The 17,073-nt window shown below is 42.6% G+C and overlaps 2 protein-coding genes and 1 non-coding gene across 6 annotated transcripts; all 3 read left to right on the top strand.

The window, feature by feature from the left end:
- The first annotated feature begins 634 nt into the window (after nt 1-634).
- Nucleotides 635-4,235, top strand: RPL18A (ribosomal protein L18a). Its single transcript, XM_039704152.1, has 5 exons — nt 635-772; nt 1,148-1,327; nt 1,896-2,025; nt 3,556-3,665; nt 4,086-4,235. The coding sequence occupies exons 1-5, from the start codon at nt 755-757 to the stop codon at nt 4,176-4,178; spliced, it is 531 nt and encodes a 176-aa protein (XP_039560086.1). The 5' UTR covers nt 635-754; the 3' UTR covers nt 4,179-4,235.
- Nucleotides 2,648-2,779, top strand: LOC120499943. The gene has a single exon (XR_005627002.1). It is a non-coding gene; the product is annotated as a small nucleolar RNA SNORA68 (small nucleolar RNA).
- Nucleotides 4,236-4,873: 638 nt separating the features above from the next.
- KICS2 (KICSTOR subunit 2) lies at nt 4,874-15,041 on the top strand. Of its 4 annotated transcripts, none has more exons than XM_039704150.1 (4): nt 4,874-5,837; nt 7,684-7,757; nt 7,854-7,972; nt 12,309-15,041. In XM_039704150.1, exons 1-4 carry the CDS (start codon nt 5,603-5,605, stop codon nt 13,123-13,125), a joined length of 1,245 nt encoding a protein of 414 aa, XP_039560084.1. In that variant the 5' UTR covers nt 4,874-5,602; the 3' UTR covers nt 13,126-15,041. The 4 variants fall into 4 exon arrangements, with proteins under 4 accessions (XP_039560084.1, XP_039560083.1, XP_039560082.1 ...); XM_039704149.1 differs by having other exon boundaries at nt 7,836-7,972; XM_039704148.1 differs by having other exon boundaries at nt 4,877-5,837; nt 7,684-7,972.
- Nucleotides 15,042-17,073: the final 2,032 nt, after the last annotated feature.

Below are 17,073 nucleotides of genomic sequence, written 5' to 3'. Positions count from 1 at the left end.
ATTTTAAAAGTGAGCGTCGTTTCTCACACAGCTGTGTCTGCACATGTGGCACCGGGCTCCGCAGCGCAGCGCCGTGTTCGGGGCTTTGCCGAGGCCAGGCTGAAAGGCGGCCCAAACGCGCTCCAAACCCGTGCCACGGCGCTGCTGTTACAGTATCTGCCGAGGCAAACCCCGCTCCCGCAGCTCTCAAAAGGCGTGAGGCGCCCCAAGCTCCAGAGAAACTTGCTCGTTGTGCCTGCAGAGCCGCTGCCCGCTCACAGGGCACGGGGAACGAGCCGCAACACGCATCCCCTGGAGCTGAGTGCGTGGGGGCGAGCTTCGGGGGCAACCTCACGGTAGCCAGTGACCCGCTATCCCGGAGGAGGACGAGTGAGAAAGGTTCCCCCGATACCCCTTCGCTCCCGGCTACCGCCCCGAGGGGATTTCGGTGCCTCCGCCTGGGGCCTCCCTGCCACGTCCGTCACGCTAGCGCCGGCAGGTCTGTGTTCCGCGGGGCCCTGCAGGCCCGCACGGTGGCGGGAGCAGCGCGCTGCGGCCGGGCCGCGCCGCCCGCCCCGAGGGCTGCAGCCACGCGGTGCGGCCGGCCCGGAAGCCAGGCCCGCGCGCGGAGACTGACAGCCCCGGGATCCAATCGCGCTCCGCCCGCAGCCAATCGCCGCGCGGGCCGCCGGGGGCGGGGCTGCGTGATGACGTCAGGCGGCGGCGCGCGGTGCCCATCCCTTTCCTTTCCTGAGAGCGACGGCGGTGGAGCGCCATGAAGGCGTCGGGCACCGTGAGTACGGATCGGGGCCCGGCGGGCGCGGTCGGAACCGGGAGTGCGGCCGGGGTGGCCGTCGGGAGGGCGGCGGTGGCGGGTTATAGCTCGAGAGTGGCCCGTGCGTACCCGAACGGCGCCGCCGGGCCCGTGGGGCAGCGAGCGGCCAACATGGCGGCGGCGCCGCTCCCGCCAGGTGCGGACCCAGCTCGGCGTGCGGGCCGCGGGGACATCGGCGGCGACATCGGCCCGCCCGGCGCAAGGCGCTCTCTCCCCTGACGGATTGAGCTTCTTTCGTCGCGGTATTCCTTTGAGGAGCCGCCTCAAAGGGTGCGGGGCGGTGGTGCGCGGCTCGCTCACTCTGCCGGCCGCCTGTGTTTCGTGTCCCTCCAGCTGCGGGAGTACAAGGTGGTCGGGCGCTGCCTGCCCACGCCGAAATGCACGACCCCTCCTCTGTACCGCATGCGGATCTTCGCTCCGAACCATGTCGTCGCCAAGTCCCGATTCTGGTACTTCGTCTCTCAGCTGAAGAAGATGAAGAAGTCTTCCGGAGAGATTGTGTACTGTGGACAGGTGAAGGATTAAAAACCTAAAAGTGTGGGAGGTTCTTACGGAGCTCTAGCTGGTGTACGTGGAGGGATTTTACAGGAATTGCAGTTATGGGGTGTGAGGTTGAAATCCATGTCTTTCAGTTGCTGTGAAAAGGAGTGACAAGTTTGGTTTTTGAAAGTAGTGGTAAATGTATTGTAAACGAAATACAAATTTACTTACTGGTTAAAAATGGTGAGCTGTGTGTTGAACCTTAGACTTGGGTTCATTGTACAATATATGTTTTAAGAGGCATTTGGACATTCATAGCCCTGGGAAAGTGGATGTTTGTGTGCTTGCACTCCTTTACCTTGATACTTCAAGAGCACTCTTTAGAGCTGAAATTTTGTATTTTTCTTTGAATTACTAAATCTTTGTACTCTGAATTACCAAGACATATTCACCTATCTTGGTAAGGGGAAAGAGAGCAAAGAGTTGTTTTTTGACAGTAAGACTTTAAACAGGGGTTTCGCTAGAGCTCTGAAATATTTATTCTTAAAATTGTAAAATGGTGATAGTACATCATGTCTAACTTGTTCTTGTGTAATTCCAGGTGTATGAGAAGTCCCCTCTGAGGGTAAAAAATTTTGGTATTTGGTTGCGCTACGATTCTCGTAGTGGAACCCACAACATGTACAGGGAGTACAGAGATCTGACCACTGCGGGTGCTGTCACTCAGTGCTGTAAGTATATGTCACTCTTGGAGGTGTGAAATGGTGGGAGCAGTCTACAAGCAGAAGATTAAATCTCAAAATAAAGAGATAAAAGCATAAAGCATGCTGACTTAACCCATGGTAAAATAACTGAAACACTGAGAAAAGTTAAAGGAGGGGCTTGCCATCTATTCCATAGATATTTACCTATTACACATGTGGTAGGTGACTTGTTACCTCTTTTTATGCAGTTTCTCTGACTGGAAAATGCTCCCACTTCTTTTTGGTGTGTCTTTCTACAGTTCTAGTAATGAGTGTTGCTCATAGAAACGGAGAATTTAATGACTTCTCAGGTGCTGTGTTTCCTGCACTGTGCTGTTTTAAGATAACTGAATATATCGTCCCAAGTCTTGTGAAAAGAAAATTTCAGAGATCATGGGGAATATACTAGAATCTGTACTTTATTGAGCAAGTAGGGAAAAAAAAAACAGGGAAAAATCCCCTATTGTTACACCAAGATCTCATCACCTCATTTCATGGACAAGAAATGGTTGTCCTGATTTCAGACTGTTTTGTGAAGTACTTGAGGGATAGACCATTTGTATGGCTGATGCTGTTGAAACTTGACTCCAAAGTGTTATGAGCACTACAGATTGCACATAAAAACCCAAAGAATATTGTTCTTAATAATGATATTCTTGTCATGTGTGCAAATATTAAATGTATCTTGTCGCCTTTCAAAAGCTGAAGTGCTGTTGAAAGTGAAATTGAAGGTTCTACATTAATGTACAATAATCTCTGTTAATGAACATACTGAAGGATTGCTTAAGAGACCCAGAAAACTTTTCATGATACATTGACTGGTACTTTTATGTTCAAGAGTAGTTATGACAGGTAAGTTTTTCATAGGTGTGTTAGATCTTCATGGGAAACACAGCAGTATTTCAACAGGCTTACTTTGTGGAACTAGCTATGGATGTGATTTGAGGCCAGTGATTTGCACTGCTGAATAGAGGAATTTTCAGGTAGCCTAAGTACAGATGCTTCCTCCTATTCAAAAAGCCTGATTCTGTGGGATGAACATCAATTCATGGTTCTATTGCTGGTCCATTTCAATAAAAGTAAAGATATCCTCAGGTCCTACTTTTACTTGCACCTTCCTTTTGGAACAGAAACTGTTTTGAAGTTCATGTTTCCAGTAATATTTCAGTGTTGATTCTAAATCACAGGACTTTTTTCTCTTGCAAGAGAGTAAGTAATTCTATGTATGTTACTTGTGTACATGTGTACTTTCTTGAAGTTGGACAAGAAGATAAGATGGTTCTTCCTGTTGTGGAGCTTACTTAGAACTTACAGGAAGAATTGCTGCTGTTTGTTGTTTTTGTGATACTTGTGCCATCACTTTACATAATAGAAACAGTGATTTTAATTACATTAAAATTTTAATTAGAAATTTTAAAAGCTGTAGATGGCACTGTGAACATTTTTGAACAAAGAGCTGTACGATTCTTGAACTGAAAATGTCGTAACATTTATTTTTAATGAGTTCTGTTGTTCTAGACCGTGATATGGGAGCCCGTCATCGTGCCCGTGCTCACTCTATCCAGATCATGAAGGTTGAGGAAATTGCTGCCAGCAAGTGCCGCAGACCAGCAGTCAAGCAGTTCCATGTAAGTGAGCCAGCACTGGCTGGTGGGGCCTGGTCCAACACTGGATTGGAAGAGGGGATCTCTCTTGTGTGGTACAGGTTTCCTTTGCAGCCAGAAATAGGGCAGGAGCCAAACTTGGGTGCATATGTTCATGATTATGGTATGTTATGATCAAGACTTCTACTGCTAGAAGTATTTGGAAGAAAGTCACGATAAAGCGAATACATGTTGTGGTACAGAAAACATGCCTCTGACTGGCATTACTTTTGAAAAAAAGAATGCAGAATTAATGAATTTAAGTCCTGTGAAGTATATCTTTAAGTTGTGGATGGATTTTTTCTCTAAGCATAAGGTAGTCACTGAATACAGCTTGGCTGCTTATTCCAGACTATTTTCTGTTCATCTGATGCCTCAATTAACATAGAAACATTTTTCTTGCAGGATTCTAAAATCAAGTTCCCGCTGCCACACAGAGTTCTGCGTCGCCAGCACAAACCACGTTTCACCACCAAGAGACCAAATACTTTCTATTAAATACGAAAACATGTTGTCAACTTTGTGTTGCAATAAAGGTCTTATTGGAAGCTTTCACTCCCAGTTGTCTTTTGGAGACTGTGTCCTGGTTATCTAGGAGTCCCCATTCCTACTCTTATTTTCTCTAAACCATTGGCAGCCTACTATTCACAGCTGTGATTGCCTTGAACAGGTGAGTGTTTTAGGTGCTTTGGGTGAAATAGCCCATCAATAAATTAAATTTTAATAACCAGCTTTCCAGATCAGACAGATCTGTTGTTGAGCAGCTGTAAAATCCATTTTGTCCCTTTGGCACACTAAGTGAACAGTTGGGTTCAGGAGGAAGGCAGCTTCTGGTGTGTGCAGAGCTCAGACTTAGCTGTAAGAATAAAGACCTCATAACTTCAGTTAAGCTGCTTCAAATTTTAAGCATTTGAAGCCAAAATTCTGGTTCTAACCAGAACCTTTTCAGGGATGTTACACTCCACTCTGAATAAGATCAAGGATGGGTATGGAGGTGCCTAGAAAAGAAAAGTGATGAAGGGCTTGGCAGACTTAGCCTTTTCTATTAGACCAATGAATGAAAATGATGACAATTTCTATATCCAAACCTGAATCCTTAGGCTACTTTGTTCACAGCTTGCAGACACTGTAGTTGATATTTAAAAGGCTGCTTCATAATTAGAGGTGGTGCTTGCTTCTGATGCCCATTTTTAGTGATGGTGTTTCCTGGACAAGAGGCAACTACTTAAATTAGTACATGGGTCATACCGGTGTTAAAGAACTGATGCTGTGTTTTGTCCTGATGTCAGCTTAAAAACAGCTGCAGGTGCTGTGCAGAAAGGAAACCGGGAATGTGTCCTTCCTGGGTTGACTGGAGAGCCGTCACTCAGTCTGGAGAGGTGCTGCCTGCCACTGCAAGGGTGGGCAGTTCTGCAGAACTGGGACCACTCAGTGTGGCCCCATAGCTCCCTTCTGTGGCCTGGCCCGTGGCTCAGCCTTGTGCTCCTCATCGCCTGCATGGAGAATGAATTCGGGCAGCTCGTCTGTCAAACATGAACTGAAGAAATTGGGATTAATGTGGGCAATCGCAATCTCCCCGCTCGCAAGGGAGGGAGAAACTAAACCGGAAGTAGCGGGAGGGTCCTCTGCGAGTAAGAGGTGGCAGTAGGGGTGTCAGAAGGAGCTCGAGGTGTGGAACGTTTTTGGCTGACAGCGCAGCTCAGCAGGAGCGTGGTTGCGGTTCCGCGCACAGCGTGACGCGCGGGGCGCGCGGCCGGCAGGGGCCCGCGCGCGGGCACGCGCTCCCGCCGCCCCGCCCGCCAGCCCGGCCCGTCACGTGACCCCGAGCCGGCCGCTCCCCGCCCCGCCGGTCACGTGTTCCCCCGCGCGGGCGGGCGGGCGCCGGACCCGGAAGTGGCGGCCGAGCGGAGGCGCCGGGCGGGATGGGGGAGTCGATCCCGCTGGGAGCGCCGGTGCCGGTGGAGCAGGCCGTGCTGGAGACCTTCTTCTCCCACCTGGGCATCTTCTCCTATGACAAGGCCAAGGACAATGTGGAGAAGGAGCGGGAGGCCAACAAGAGCGCGGGGTCCAGCTGGCTGGCGCTGCTGGCCGGGCTGGCGCACCTGGCGGCGGCCGAGAAGGCCTACCACAGCATGACCTTCCTGGGACAGAAGCTAGGTACCGCTCCGGGGAGGGAGGGAGGGAGCGGCCCGGGCTGCGGGCCCTGCAGACGGGCGCTGCCTGAAGGAACGGACGCGAGCCCAGGTGCAGCGCAGGGATGTGTGCCGCTGGCTGTGTGCCGCTCGAGGCAGCTCTTCGCTGGCCGGCAGCGTGCCTGCCCGCCCTTCCCAGGAACCAGCCAGAGGTGGTTCTGTGTTGAGATGCTCTGGCTGAGATATAGCCAAAGATGACCTTGCTGTGGTGACCAAAGCGGTAAAGCTTTCTCACCTTGTGTTAGAGGCGTGTATGTGTAAGTACTCGGGGCTGGAGATAGCATCCTAGGAGTTGTTACCCATGCAGATACCGCAGGATCTCAGGAAGCTTTGGCCATGGTAGAAGCTGCTTCATTTTTTATCAGTACATGAATAGAAAAATTCCAAACTGGCACAGGATGAGCTTTCGTGATGCTGCCCTTTGGGCAAAGCTGCTTATTTTCTTTTTGAAGTGCAGGTGGGCATGGAAAATGGATCAAAGGATATGAGTCTGATGTATAGCACATTAAACCATCAAGAAAATTCAGCTTTGTTATTTAAGTGATGACTTAGAACTTTTATAAGATCTTTTCAGCCAAAACTCTAAGGCTGATTTTAAAGAGTGAATTTTGTGCTTGCAGAAAGGATAAAGGTGACAACAGAAGAGACAAAGTTTTGTTTATTTATTTGCTTCATGAACAACTGCAATAGATGATTCTTCCTCCTGCCTGTGGCTGGGGGGCTGCTCCTGTCTTACAATGGGAGCTGTTTCACTATCACAGCCAGTTCTCTGCCTTTCTACCTCAAATGTCACGGGTCACCTTTGAACATTATATATGTGTAAAAGGAATGTGGAAAAAGCTATACAGCATTACAAAATTTATAAGCTGTTTCAAAGCAGCAGCTAAATTTGGAATCTTTAAATATTCAGACTCAGTCTGTGGTCTTTGCTCTGCTGCATCTGTTGACTGTCAGAATAGCACATTAGGTCTTCTGTAAATAGAAACTATTAAATAAGGCTAGTACATTTGTACAGTCTTTTTGTAATGTCAAAGTTAAATATCTTTTACTTTGACCCTTTACTTGTCTTTCTTTTCTTTTTAAAATTCCTCGTAGTGTTGAGCAGGTAGAAAGAAGCACAGATGACTTCTTGTTCTCCCTCCTGCCCTCCAAGTTTTAGTTTTGGATTAACCTGCACTGTGGTCTCACTGGGATAAAGTGTGATTATTTTCCTTTTGAATTCTGATTTATATTTAGATTGTTTAGGGACTAGAAACATTTGATTTGTACACACAGATGTCGCATGATTCCCATTTAAAAGTTGCTTCATGAATTTGAGTGCTTCATGATTGAAGAGGGATTGTTAAGGGAATTTTCTGGAAAACATCTGGAGTTATTAACAGGAGTGGAGTCTATTAAAATTTGATCGGTCAAGTGATGATGACTTAATTCTTCTGACTTCCACAGATAACAGTATTTCCAGATTATGTATCATAGTAGCAAATTTAACTGAACCCTGGGTTTCTTAAAAGTCCTGTAGTAACCGAGGCAGCTGTGAAGGAGTTGCTGTTTTGCAGCTGCCATTGACTGCTGAGACATGAATTGGGACAAGTGTGGCTTGTGTGAAGTTACATAAAGCGCTTCTGAGCATATGCTCTCTCATTCAGTTGCCTGCAGAATTAAATACTGAATTTTTTGCTTTGTTAAAAGAAGTACTGTTATTAAACAATACTTGCAAACAACTAGATATGTAATGACAAGAATTTTCCAGTGTTGCTGTCTGTCTTTGCTGTCCCTGGAATTTGGTAATACCTCCATATTTATCTGAACAGGTGGTCAGTCATTCTTCAGCCGAAAGGACTCCATCCGAACCATCTACACATCTCTGCACAATGAGCTGAAGAAGGTGGTGGCGACGGGTCACAATGCACTAGGAGGAACAGCTCCTCACTTGGAAGAGCTGCTTTCTCACCTGTCTGAACAGCTCTGTTTTTTTGTTCAGGCTCGGATGGAAATTGCTGACTTCTATGAAAAAATGTACACGCTCAGCACCCAAAAGTTCATTAACTCTGAGGAACTGGTAAACATTTTGGAATCCATCTTAAAGAAATACAGTTCAAGGTCAGTGCTTCTTTGCTGGCAGTATGTACTCAGACATGTGATCTGTAATACCTGATGTTGAAGTTCAAAGCAAACCTAAAGACTTTGCTGGCCTTTGACTGCTGAACAGCACAGTCCCTTCACAAATTCATGTGTGAAGTCTGTGTTGGCCAGCAGCATCAGATGCATGAAGTTTCTTCCAAAGAAGAGAAATTACAAAGGGAGTCTGCTCATGGTGTACTAGGAGCCTTCCTCCCTGTGCCTTAATTAATGCTCAGCATGTTCATTTTCAGGACAGATGAAGAGTGATTTTCCTTTTATAAGATGCAAGGCTTCTTGAACTTTTTTCTTTGGTAGGGGAAAGGAAAAAGCCTTAATTTCATATGGACTTCAGTAAAGGGTGACATAAATAAAGCAAATACTTTTGTGACAATCTTACTTTTTAAGAATATATGTTTGCTTAGATCTAAAAGCTACACCACAACTGTCTGGCCTAGCTGGCAGGGCTTTATGGTGCTCTGTTACCACTTTTCTCCAGAGGTCTTGGAGCCACTAGGAGGAGCACCTCTGAGACCTTGGTCCTTGGCAGTATGGTTTCTTGAAGTTAAGATTTAATAGTTGCTGTTACAAAAATACTGGGATGTTTTAAATGAGGGTCGGTTGGGTATTTCACATCTAACTTAGGTGCCTTGAAAGTGATGGCAATTTAAAAGAGAATTTTTGAATGCTTGGCAACACACTGAAATTCTGCCTCTTCATTTTAAACCAGAAAAGATAGCCATTGTAGGAAGTTAACTGTCAGATGTGGTTGAATTTCTTTAAGTCATTGTTAGTGAAGTACATAGGTCTTACTTTTTTTTCAGTTAGGATTTTTATACTGTTCACATAGGAAAAAAGAAAATAATTCAGTGCTGCTTTCTGATATTCCAGATTGAAGCACTGCAGCTGATTGCCTTATTTTTTTAGGGATACATTTGGCAAATTGCTATGTAGTTTTGCAATTTGAAAATCAAAACTGGTCTGTATGATCTTAGTAGTGATGTTTTTCAGTTCTTGGCTTGTGATCACTTAAAATATCAGGACTGTTAGTCCAGTAAAAACCTGAAACTTAAATGTATTTTCCTTGGTGTGATAAACTTTAAGGAGTAAAGGGAAGTAAGTTTAGGGGTTTGGGTGTTTTTGTTGTTGACTTTTTTTTTGTTTGGAATTTTATTTTGAAAAATTGGTTTCTCTTGCACACTAACAACTGCCATCTGTTCTGAGCATGTGCTGAATCAACAGCACTGTGTAAAAATCTGAGAATCAAAATTCTTACTTTGATGAAGTGAGTGACTATACCTGCAAGACTATACCTGCATATGACATGTTTTACTATGCTATTTAAATAAATTTCACAGGTACATTTGTACTTCTGAGGCATTATCTGTTATATAATATGTTTATATAATATGTATTGTATAACTATATATATATCATAACATCTTTAAAAAATAGTAATGTCTCCCTGGAAAAAATACTGATGATCTTGCTTTGGGTTAGCAAGCAGTCTTTGAGATGGAGACAATCTAAGATGCTGTCAGAGCTAATTCAGTAGCTGCAGTGTGCTCCTCCCCAGTGACATGCAGAATGTTTCTGAAAAAAGTGGGTATAGTGATATATTCCTTTAGGCCTTCCTTTTAGTGTCTTTGTATCTCAAATCAGTTTCTGGGGTGTGTTATGTTGATATGTAATGGCTGCTAGGCATCTCTGCTTTACAGGTGAATGATCAAATAAATTCATCCTTACCCAGCCTCTTCCCTCTGTCAATGTATCCCCACTTGTAGTTGAGGATGTGTGCCATTATTTCTGCCAGCTGTGCTAAGGCCAGACAGGACATTTATTTTTAGATAGGTTCTGGCCTTGGTTTCTTTCCTTTACTTGTGAAAATAGCTGGGCAGATAACACAGAGGAAATAACTGGCAGCTGGTAAAGGAACAACAGAATTGATAGTTAACAAGACATATTGCTTGTATCTGAAATATCATTAATTCTTGAACAGTTTAAAGCTATTTTGTTACTATTTTTTCACTACTTATTGCTGATTTGGGCATGGCCAGTACTCAACATTTTCCTTTCCATTTTTCTCTAGAATACATCTGGAGAAGTAACTTTTCCTGAAGTTTTTGACTATTGGTTTAGGTGGGATCTTGAATTATTAAAGCAGCATTGGAAGCAAGATCCTTTAAAAGCTTAGTGTAAAATTAATAAGTAACTATAGCACCTATTCTGATGTAATAATTTTTTAATGTTTTTCATCTAGTCAGCATTGTGTAATATGTACATGAATGTGTGATCTCTGGAAGGAAATAGAAAGAAAATGTGGCTTCTTCACAGTCTGCAAAACAAAACTAGCATCCCTCTGCTTTCAGGAATGATTAGGAGGATCAAAGTCAAATTTTCAGTGTGTTCTTAAGTTTTTGACAGTCTGGTTTATGAAATATTGGAAAAAACTTGTCTGTTTCACATGATACTGAGCTCAGTTGGATGCTTCTACGTTATAAAACTCAATTACAGCAGTTATACTTAGTGCATAACTCATCTGTTTTCTCTGTAGCAATATCAAGCTTCTCAGCTGTGGCTGAGGTGTGTATTTTTTGATTAAAACAGTTTAGCAAATCCTGTTGGACAGTGGAACATTAGGAAAGCTGTGAAGCAAAGTAGAAGTGGGAAGCTGTACATCAGCATGTTAATCCAGGAGACTTTGGCAGTGCTGCCTTAACAAGGATTTTAAAATTGATTTTAAGATGGAAGGAAACTTTCTTGATCTGACTGCAAATGTATTTAAATCACTGTGGTGTGTGTCATTTGATGGGACTGCAACAAATAATGTTGCATAATGCTTTTTGTACCATCTTAAAATACACAGCAACACAACTGTTTTTCTGGTGAATACCAAAACCATTAGAGAGATTTAATGTTGACTGTTAGAAATTATTTTTTGTTGACTCTTCTTTAAGCTCTTGTTTGTACAAAGAAATGTAAATATGCTCTGGGCTTCTCAGCCCACCAAAGTGGCCAGTAAACACTGGATCCCTGCTCCAGCAGGTCAGCCTGAGGGTTGCTGACATGTGCTGTGTGCAGAACGTGCCTGATCACCCAGCCAGGCTGGTTTGGCCAAGGTGGTGCATCAGCTGGTTTATGATACTCTTAATTTCATTTTCTTCAGATCAATTTAAATTTGCATCTTAATAACAAATCCTTGCAATATACAAATTTTGGCTTCCAAAAAAAGAGATGCTTATAGATCAGTGATAAAATAGTCAGACGTTTCCCACAAACCAAAGGAAAAGTAGTGGTGAGGGGATGAAAAGCCTGACATTCTTATTCTGTCTTCTGGTCTACAACAAAATGAAGTGTTTTGGTCTTGAACCAGCTATTTCCAAAACAGGTTGTATTTTTTGTGTACTAGAAGCTGACAAGAATAATGACATTGTTTTCGTTTTAAAAGTTGGAAAAATTCTGTATAAACTTTATTGTTTTAAACCAGTAACAAGATCCGAGATATTTTTCTGAAGTGAGAAGATAAATCTGTCTTTACTTAAATGGAAACCTCATCAAGTCTTGTCTTTGAACTGTTCATTGTTCTTTATTAGAGACCTTTTTGAATCCCAAATGCCAATGAGGGAACACATGTACTAAAAAGGCCATTTGTTTATAAAATGATATATTTTACATTACAGTTTTTCATTGTTTCAATTAAGTATGTTATTACTGATGTTATAAATTGCAAATAATTTGAGTATCATGGGAAGAGAGGTAGACTGCATCTGTATTTTTTCTAAATGTCAGGGAAAAAAGTGAGAAGAGAAGGACTTAATTATGGTTCCAAAAAACAAAACCAAACTCAGCTTGGCTTCCTCATAGCTCCCCTATGTGAACAGATCTATAACATAATTCCTTAGATTTAACTTAATGTCTTACTGCTGCTCCAGAACCATCAAGACATGTATTACTGCCACAAGAGATTTTAAATTGGAACAAGATCATCTGAATTTAAAAAGAAATGGTGTTATAGTAGTTCACAGATTAAGATAAACTGTGATTGTTGAACTGATGAAATATAACTCCCTTACTTTGGTAAAGAAAAGTCTGACAGGTGGTTTTTTTTTGTCAGATGTAAAGTGCTGTTTGTTTGTGGAAATATTTACCCTAATTATGTAAAAAGAACTGTTCTTTAAATTAAGAATATTATTTTTTGAATCACACTTTACTCTGCTTTGATGTTTGATCTTTTGTCTGTTAACTGGCAGATGCTGTCTGATTATTTCACCATTGTGTACAGCAGTTCTCATGTCTTGACTAATGTTATGTTTTCTAGATTTCATCATCCCATCCTCAGTCCTCTTGAAAGCAGTTTCCAGCTGGAGGTAGATGTGCTTGCACACCTCCTAAAGGCTCAGGCTCAGATCTCAGAGTGGAAGTTCCTTCCATCCCTGGTCAACTTGCACAGTGCTCACACAAAGCTACAGACTTGGGGCCAAATTTTTGAGAAACAGCGGGAGACCAAGAAGCACCTGTTTGGAGGGCAGTCTCAGAAGGCTGTGCAACCTCCACACCTCTTCCTCTGGCTGATGAAGCTCAAAAACATTCTCCTTGCCAAGTTTAGCTTTTACTTTCATGAGGCCCTTAGTCGACAGACAACAGCATCTGAAATGAAAACTTTGACTGCTAAAACAAATCCTGATTACTTTGGGAAAATTTCCAGCTTCATCCGGAAGTATGATGCTGTCAATGTTTCCTTAATTTTTGACAATCGTGGATCAGAGAGTTTTCAGGGACATGGTTATCATCATCCCCATTCGTACAGGGAAGCCCCCAAGGGAGTGGATCAGTATCCTGCAGTGGTGTCTCTGCCCAGTGACAGGCCTGTTATGCACTGGCCCAATGTGATCATGATTATGACTGACAGAACCTCTGACCTCAACAGTTTGGAGAAGGTTGTTCACTTCTACGATGACAAAGTCCAAAGCACCTACTTTCTGACTCGCCCCGAACCTCACTTTACCATTGTAGTTATTTTTGAGTCCAAGAAGTCAGAAAGGGACTATCATTTTATTTCTTTTCTCAATGAAATTTCACATTCCCTTAAGAACTCCAAAGCTTTTGCAAGCTTGAAACCTGGATCCAAAGGGTGAAGTACAAACTACTTAAATGTTGTCAAGGCACTATGCTAGCCTTGAGGAAGCTGTAGCTTTCAAAGTTAGATAAATCTGTGATTCTCAGAGTCTAATTGAAAAGGAACCATTTTTTAAAATAAGTTTTGTTTTTTGTTTTGTTTTTTTTTTTTTAAGCTAACAGACACTTGAAGAAAAGTATTTTTGGGCAGTACTCAGTGGGGCAACTTAATTGGTGGGGTGGTAAAGGGCCACTGTGGGGTTTTTTTGGTGTTGTTTTCAATTCCCAGTATGATTTATTTTTTTAGTCCACAGTTTTGTTGCCTGTATCAGAAAGGAATATATGCACTTTATCGTACTCTGATCATTGACTGTCTTCTACAGAGCTTATTGAAAATGTGGTGAGGATGGAAGATACTGTCTTTTCAGAAAACTGCATTGCCTGACAGGAATAATTTCTGGGAACTAAATACTGATGCAAGGGAATATTAAGAAAAGTGAACCTGCAAAGACACATTTTAAATAAAAAGATGAGAATCAGAAAAGTCACTATTGTTAATTATAATTTAGTTTCCAAATTGTTTAAAATGGTAATTGAGGTCTCTGACACTGTTAAGCACTGGTAATCTGCTCTGAAGGCCCTGTGCCAGAGAGCTTGGTCACTGCTCCAGGACTTGGGCTGGGGCAAGAAAAGCTGCAGCATGGCCTGGACGGCTGGTATTCCCTGGAGTGCTGGGACAGTGTGGGCTCAGTCTTGGCTCAGGCTAACTGAAGCAGACAAGCTGAATTTGAGCAGGTGTTCTAGAAGGAGCAGCTCCATGGGAAAAGCACCAAGGTGCTTTTCAATTTGTGCTTTTTGTCTGGCTAATTTAAGAAAAGAAAAAAAAAGGCAATAGAAAATACCCTTTCTAAATCATTTATTGTCTAATGCTGTTAGTATCAACCTAGATTTGTTTTCAGATTTTTATAACTATTTTTTCTCTCTATTCAAATTTTAAATAATTACATAATTAAGCCAAAACACTTTGGGGATTTGGATTTAAATATATAGCCTATGCAGTATGTTTACCTCATTCTTTCACCACTTCTAGACTGCAGGGTTGGAATAAGTATGTTTTCTAGTTACCCTGAAAGTGCTTTAATTTGGAAATGAGGGTTTCCAAATACAATAAAGGGGTCAATTTGGCTGTGCCTCTAGCCTTACATTGCAGGATTCTTCTGACTGTTAGCTATGCAGTTGTGGAAGCACTTTGACAGGGGTTCAGGGGAACTGATGTATATAAGTGTAGTAAAGTAAGGTCATTACTTGACACTGTGTAATGTATAATAGCATCATCAGGTTGGTTTTAAAAGGGAGCTTAAGTCAAAATGTTGGTTTCTGTTAAGGTTGAACTATAAAAGATACTTTTGCAAATGTGTCTTTTGATGATTCCCTTTCTCTCCCACAGAAGGTAACTTCTTGCCTCTCTGCAAATGCTGACATTTTACAATCACATAAGCAAGTTGTGCTCTTGAAATACAAGCTCTGATTTTCCACTCTGTGCCCAGTGGAACCTTCCGTGCTTTGCTCTAACTGTGTGTAGCCTGTTTTGAATATCTGTGGTACTGCCCTTTACCTGAAGGCTTGGTCTGACTGCAGCACCACTTGAAAAAGCCCTAATCTTTGCCACTAAAAAAAAACATGGGTTGCAAATATACCAGCAGTTGGAGGGCACCTGTTTTTTGTAAGAGTGTTACCCTTTGCAGCTTGAGTTACATTTTAACAGGACAAAGTTGCAAATGACAGTACTCGGAGAGTTTGTGTGCTTCCCTCTGTGGGACAGTGACCTTGTAATAACGTGTAGTTTTGACTTCCTCAGCCTGAGTAACACAAAATAAACTGTCACCAGAACTGATTCCCAGTCTTCAGCAGTGTGAATAAAGCATTGTTCAAAATCTGTCTGCCTGTACAGTACTTCCCTGTCATAGTATCTGTGGGAAAGGGGAGAGAAAGCTGGAGGAAGAAACTGCGTGGTACAGACACGTGCATTTCTGAGTTGGAAGAGGTGGAAGGGAAATCTGCTGCCCTTTGAAGCAGACTAGCAGCTTTTACCAGTTTCTGAAATGTCTAGAGGCTGTTCCCAGTGGTTTTTATGGGGAGAGGAAAAGCAGGTGTCTGTTCAGCAGACTTGGTAGCTCACATCACACTCCTGTCATTGTTCTTGGCAAACGGTGTGTCAGAAGGCAGGGTATGCTGGGTGATGTTTTTGTGCAGGAGGAGGTGGTTTGCTGCAGTTTTTTTCTTCAGAGGATTTTGGGGAAGCAATCACAGGAGCCTTGTGATTTGTGGGTAAAAGTTTCTGAATATTTCAGTTGATGAAAAACCAAAGGGAACCATAACCATTACTCTTGTGGTGTGTGAAGGGAGGAAATGGGAGAGATTTGCAGGAAAAGGGTAGAAAGAATTGGGTTCTGGAGAAACTTATGGGGCTGTCTCTGAGTCTTGTCCCTGTGGCTCTCCTTGCAACATTTCAACCTTAAATTAATATAACATGGGAAGCAGAAAACTCAGGCCATAGGAAGTGGCTTGGATGAAGATGGGTGATGCTGAAGAGAGGTGACATACAATCAATATGAAACAGTGTTGCAGAGTTGAGGTGTGCTGTGACCAAAAACAAAGTGTGGGGAGAGTGAGTATGTGGAATGAATGAATATTTATGGATTTGTCAGATCTATGAACACTCCTGGTACAGTTTCTTATTTGATGCTTTATGGAGTTTATGTTTTAAATTACTAATGAGGCAATGGGGAGACTGCATTAGGTTCAAACTGGAAGATGAGATACGTGGAAGAAATTCTTTGCTATGAGCATGGTGAGACATTGGAACAGACTGTCCAGAGAAGCTCTGGTTGCCCCATCCCTGGCCAGGTTGGATGGGGCTTGGAGCAACCTGGTCTGGTGGAATGTGTCTCCAGCCATGGCAGGGCCTTGAATGCAGATAGTCTTTAAGATCCCTGTCAGCCCCAACCATTCTGTGATTGTGTATCTGTGATGTAAAACTGGCTAGGCCAGAAATGAAAACCTGCATAATTAAGCAAGGGAAGGAACATATCTGTGGAGTAAGTAAAGATGACCAGAAATTCAGTAACTGGAAAAAATGCATTCATTACGAACTCCAATACTGGAAAGATTGATCGGTGTCTTTACTATAAGAACTGGAAAACAAATAGACTTTTGCTGAACCGGCTGATACCCCTCTGCTAGCTTTTCCTCTGCACCAATTTAGCTAAGATTAAATATGCTAATGTACTTTGAAAATAATTTATAAATGACTGCTGTAAATGCAAGATGTAAAGATACTTATGATAGCGTACTGAAAGCCATTACTTTCAGACATATTTAAATATTTTTTTAGAACAGGTACTGAGATTTGATATTCCTAGTGTCATTCAGATTGCTTAGAATAGCAGTGTTGAAGCTTATCTTGTAGCAAATTTCATGTACCTCATCACTTGCTTGAGTCCATGAGGATATTGGAAGAATATTTAATTTAATATCCTTTGCCTGCAGTGTGGTTTTGACAGCAAATGTATTCTAAGAAGTCTGATATATTTTATATTTATGTCTTGTAAGCTGTTTTCTTTTGCACGTGGTGTTCAGGTTTTTTTCTTGAATAAGACATCATTTATTTCTCCTCCCTTTGCATAAAGACAGTACAGTGAATGTAAACTAATATACTTTCTGTTGTGCTGTGAAGGACTGCAACATATGCATTATGCATATAATATTCAGGCTTTTAATGATCTAAAAGTAACGGAAGCTCCTGGTATCTGTTTGAATGCTAACACCTAGTGTTCATCTAATCTGCTTGAAAAAGAAAAATTGCACTATAACAGATAGTAATTTTATGGCACTCACACAGTTAATCACTGCTCTGGTCCACTTGTCTTCTTCTGTGATCCTTTTGAGACATTTGCTCTAGTGGTGGT

This window comes from Passer montanus, unplaced genomic scaffold (genome assembly GCF_014805655.1).
Source record: "Passer montanus isolate IOZ18808 unplaced genomic scaffold, ASM1480565v1 scaffold17, whole genome shotgun sequence".
In the NCBI taxonomy this organism is placed as follows: domain Eukaryota; kingdom Metazoa; phylum Chordata; class Aves; order Passeriformes; family Passeridae; genus Passer; species Passer montanus.
This window is presented reverse-complemented; position numbering and strand designations above follow the sequence as displayed.

Excerpts from the sequence above, each read along its gene's own strand:
- KICS2 (XM_039704148.1), top strand. The coding sequence starts at position 5,603 with ATGGGGGAGTCGATCCCGCTGGGAGCGCCGGTGCCGGTGGAGCAGGCC. Across the intron at positions 5,838-7,683 it reads CTTCCTGGGACAGAAGCTAG|GTGGTCAGTCATTCTTCAGC; the intron begins GTACCGCTCCGG and ends TTATCTGAACAG. Across the intron at positions 7,973-12,308 it reads TTAAAGAAATACAGTTCAAG|ATTTCATCATCCCATCCTCA; the intron begins GTCAGTGCTTCT and ends TATGTTTTCTAG.
- RPL18A (XM_039704152.1), top strand. Across the intron at positions 1,328-1,895 it reads AGATTGTGTACTGTGGACAG|GTGTATGAGAAGTCCCCTCT; the intron begins GTGAAGGATTAA and ends GTGTAATTCCAG. Across the intron at positions 3,666-4,085 it reads CAGCAGTCAAGCAGTTCCAT|GATTCTAAAATCAAGTTCCC; the intron begins GTAAGTGAGCCA and ends TTTTTCTTGCAG.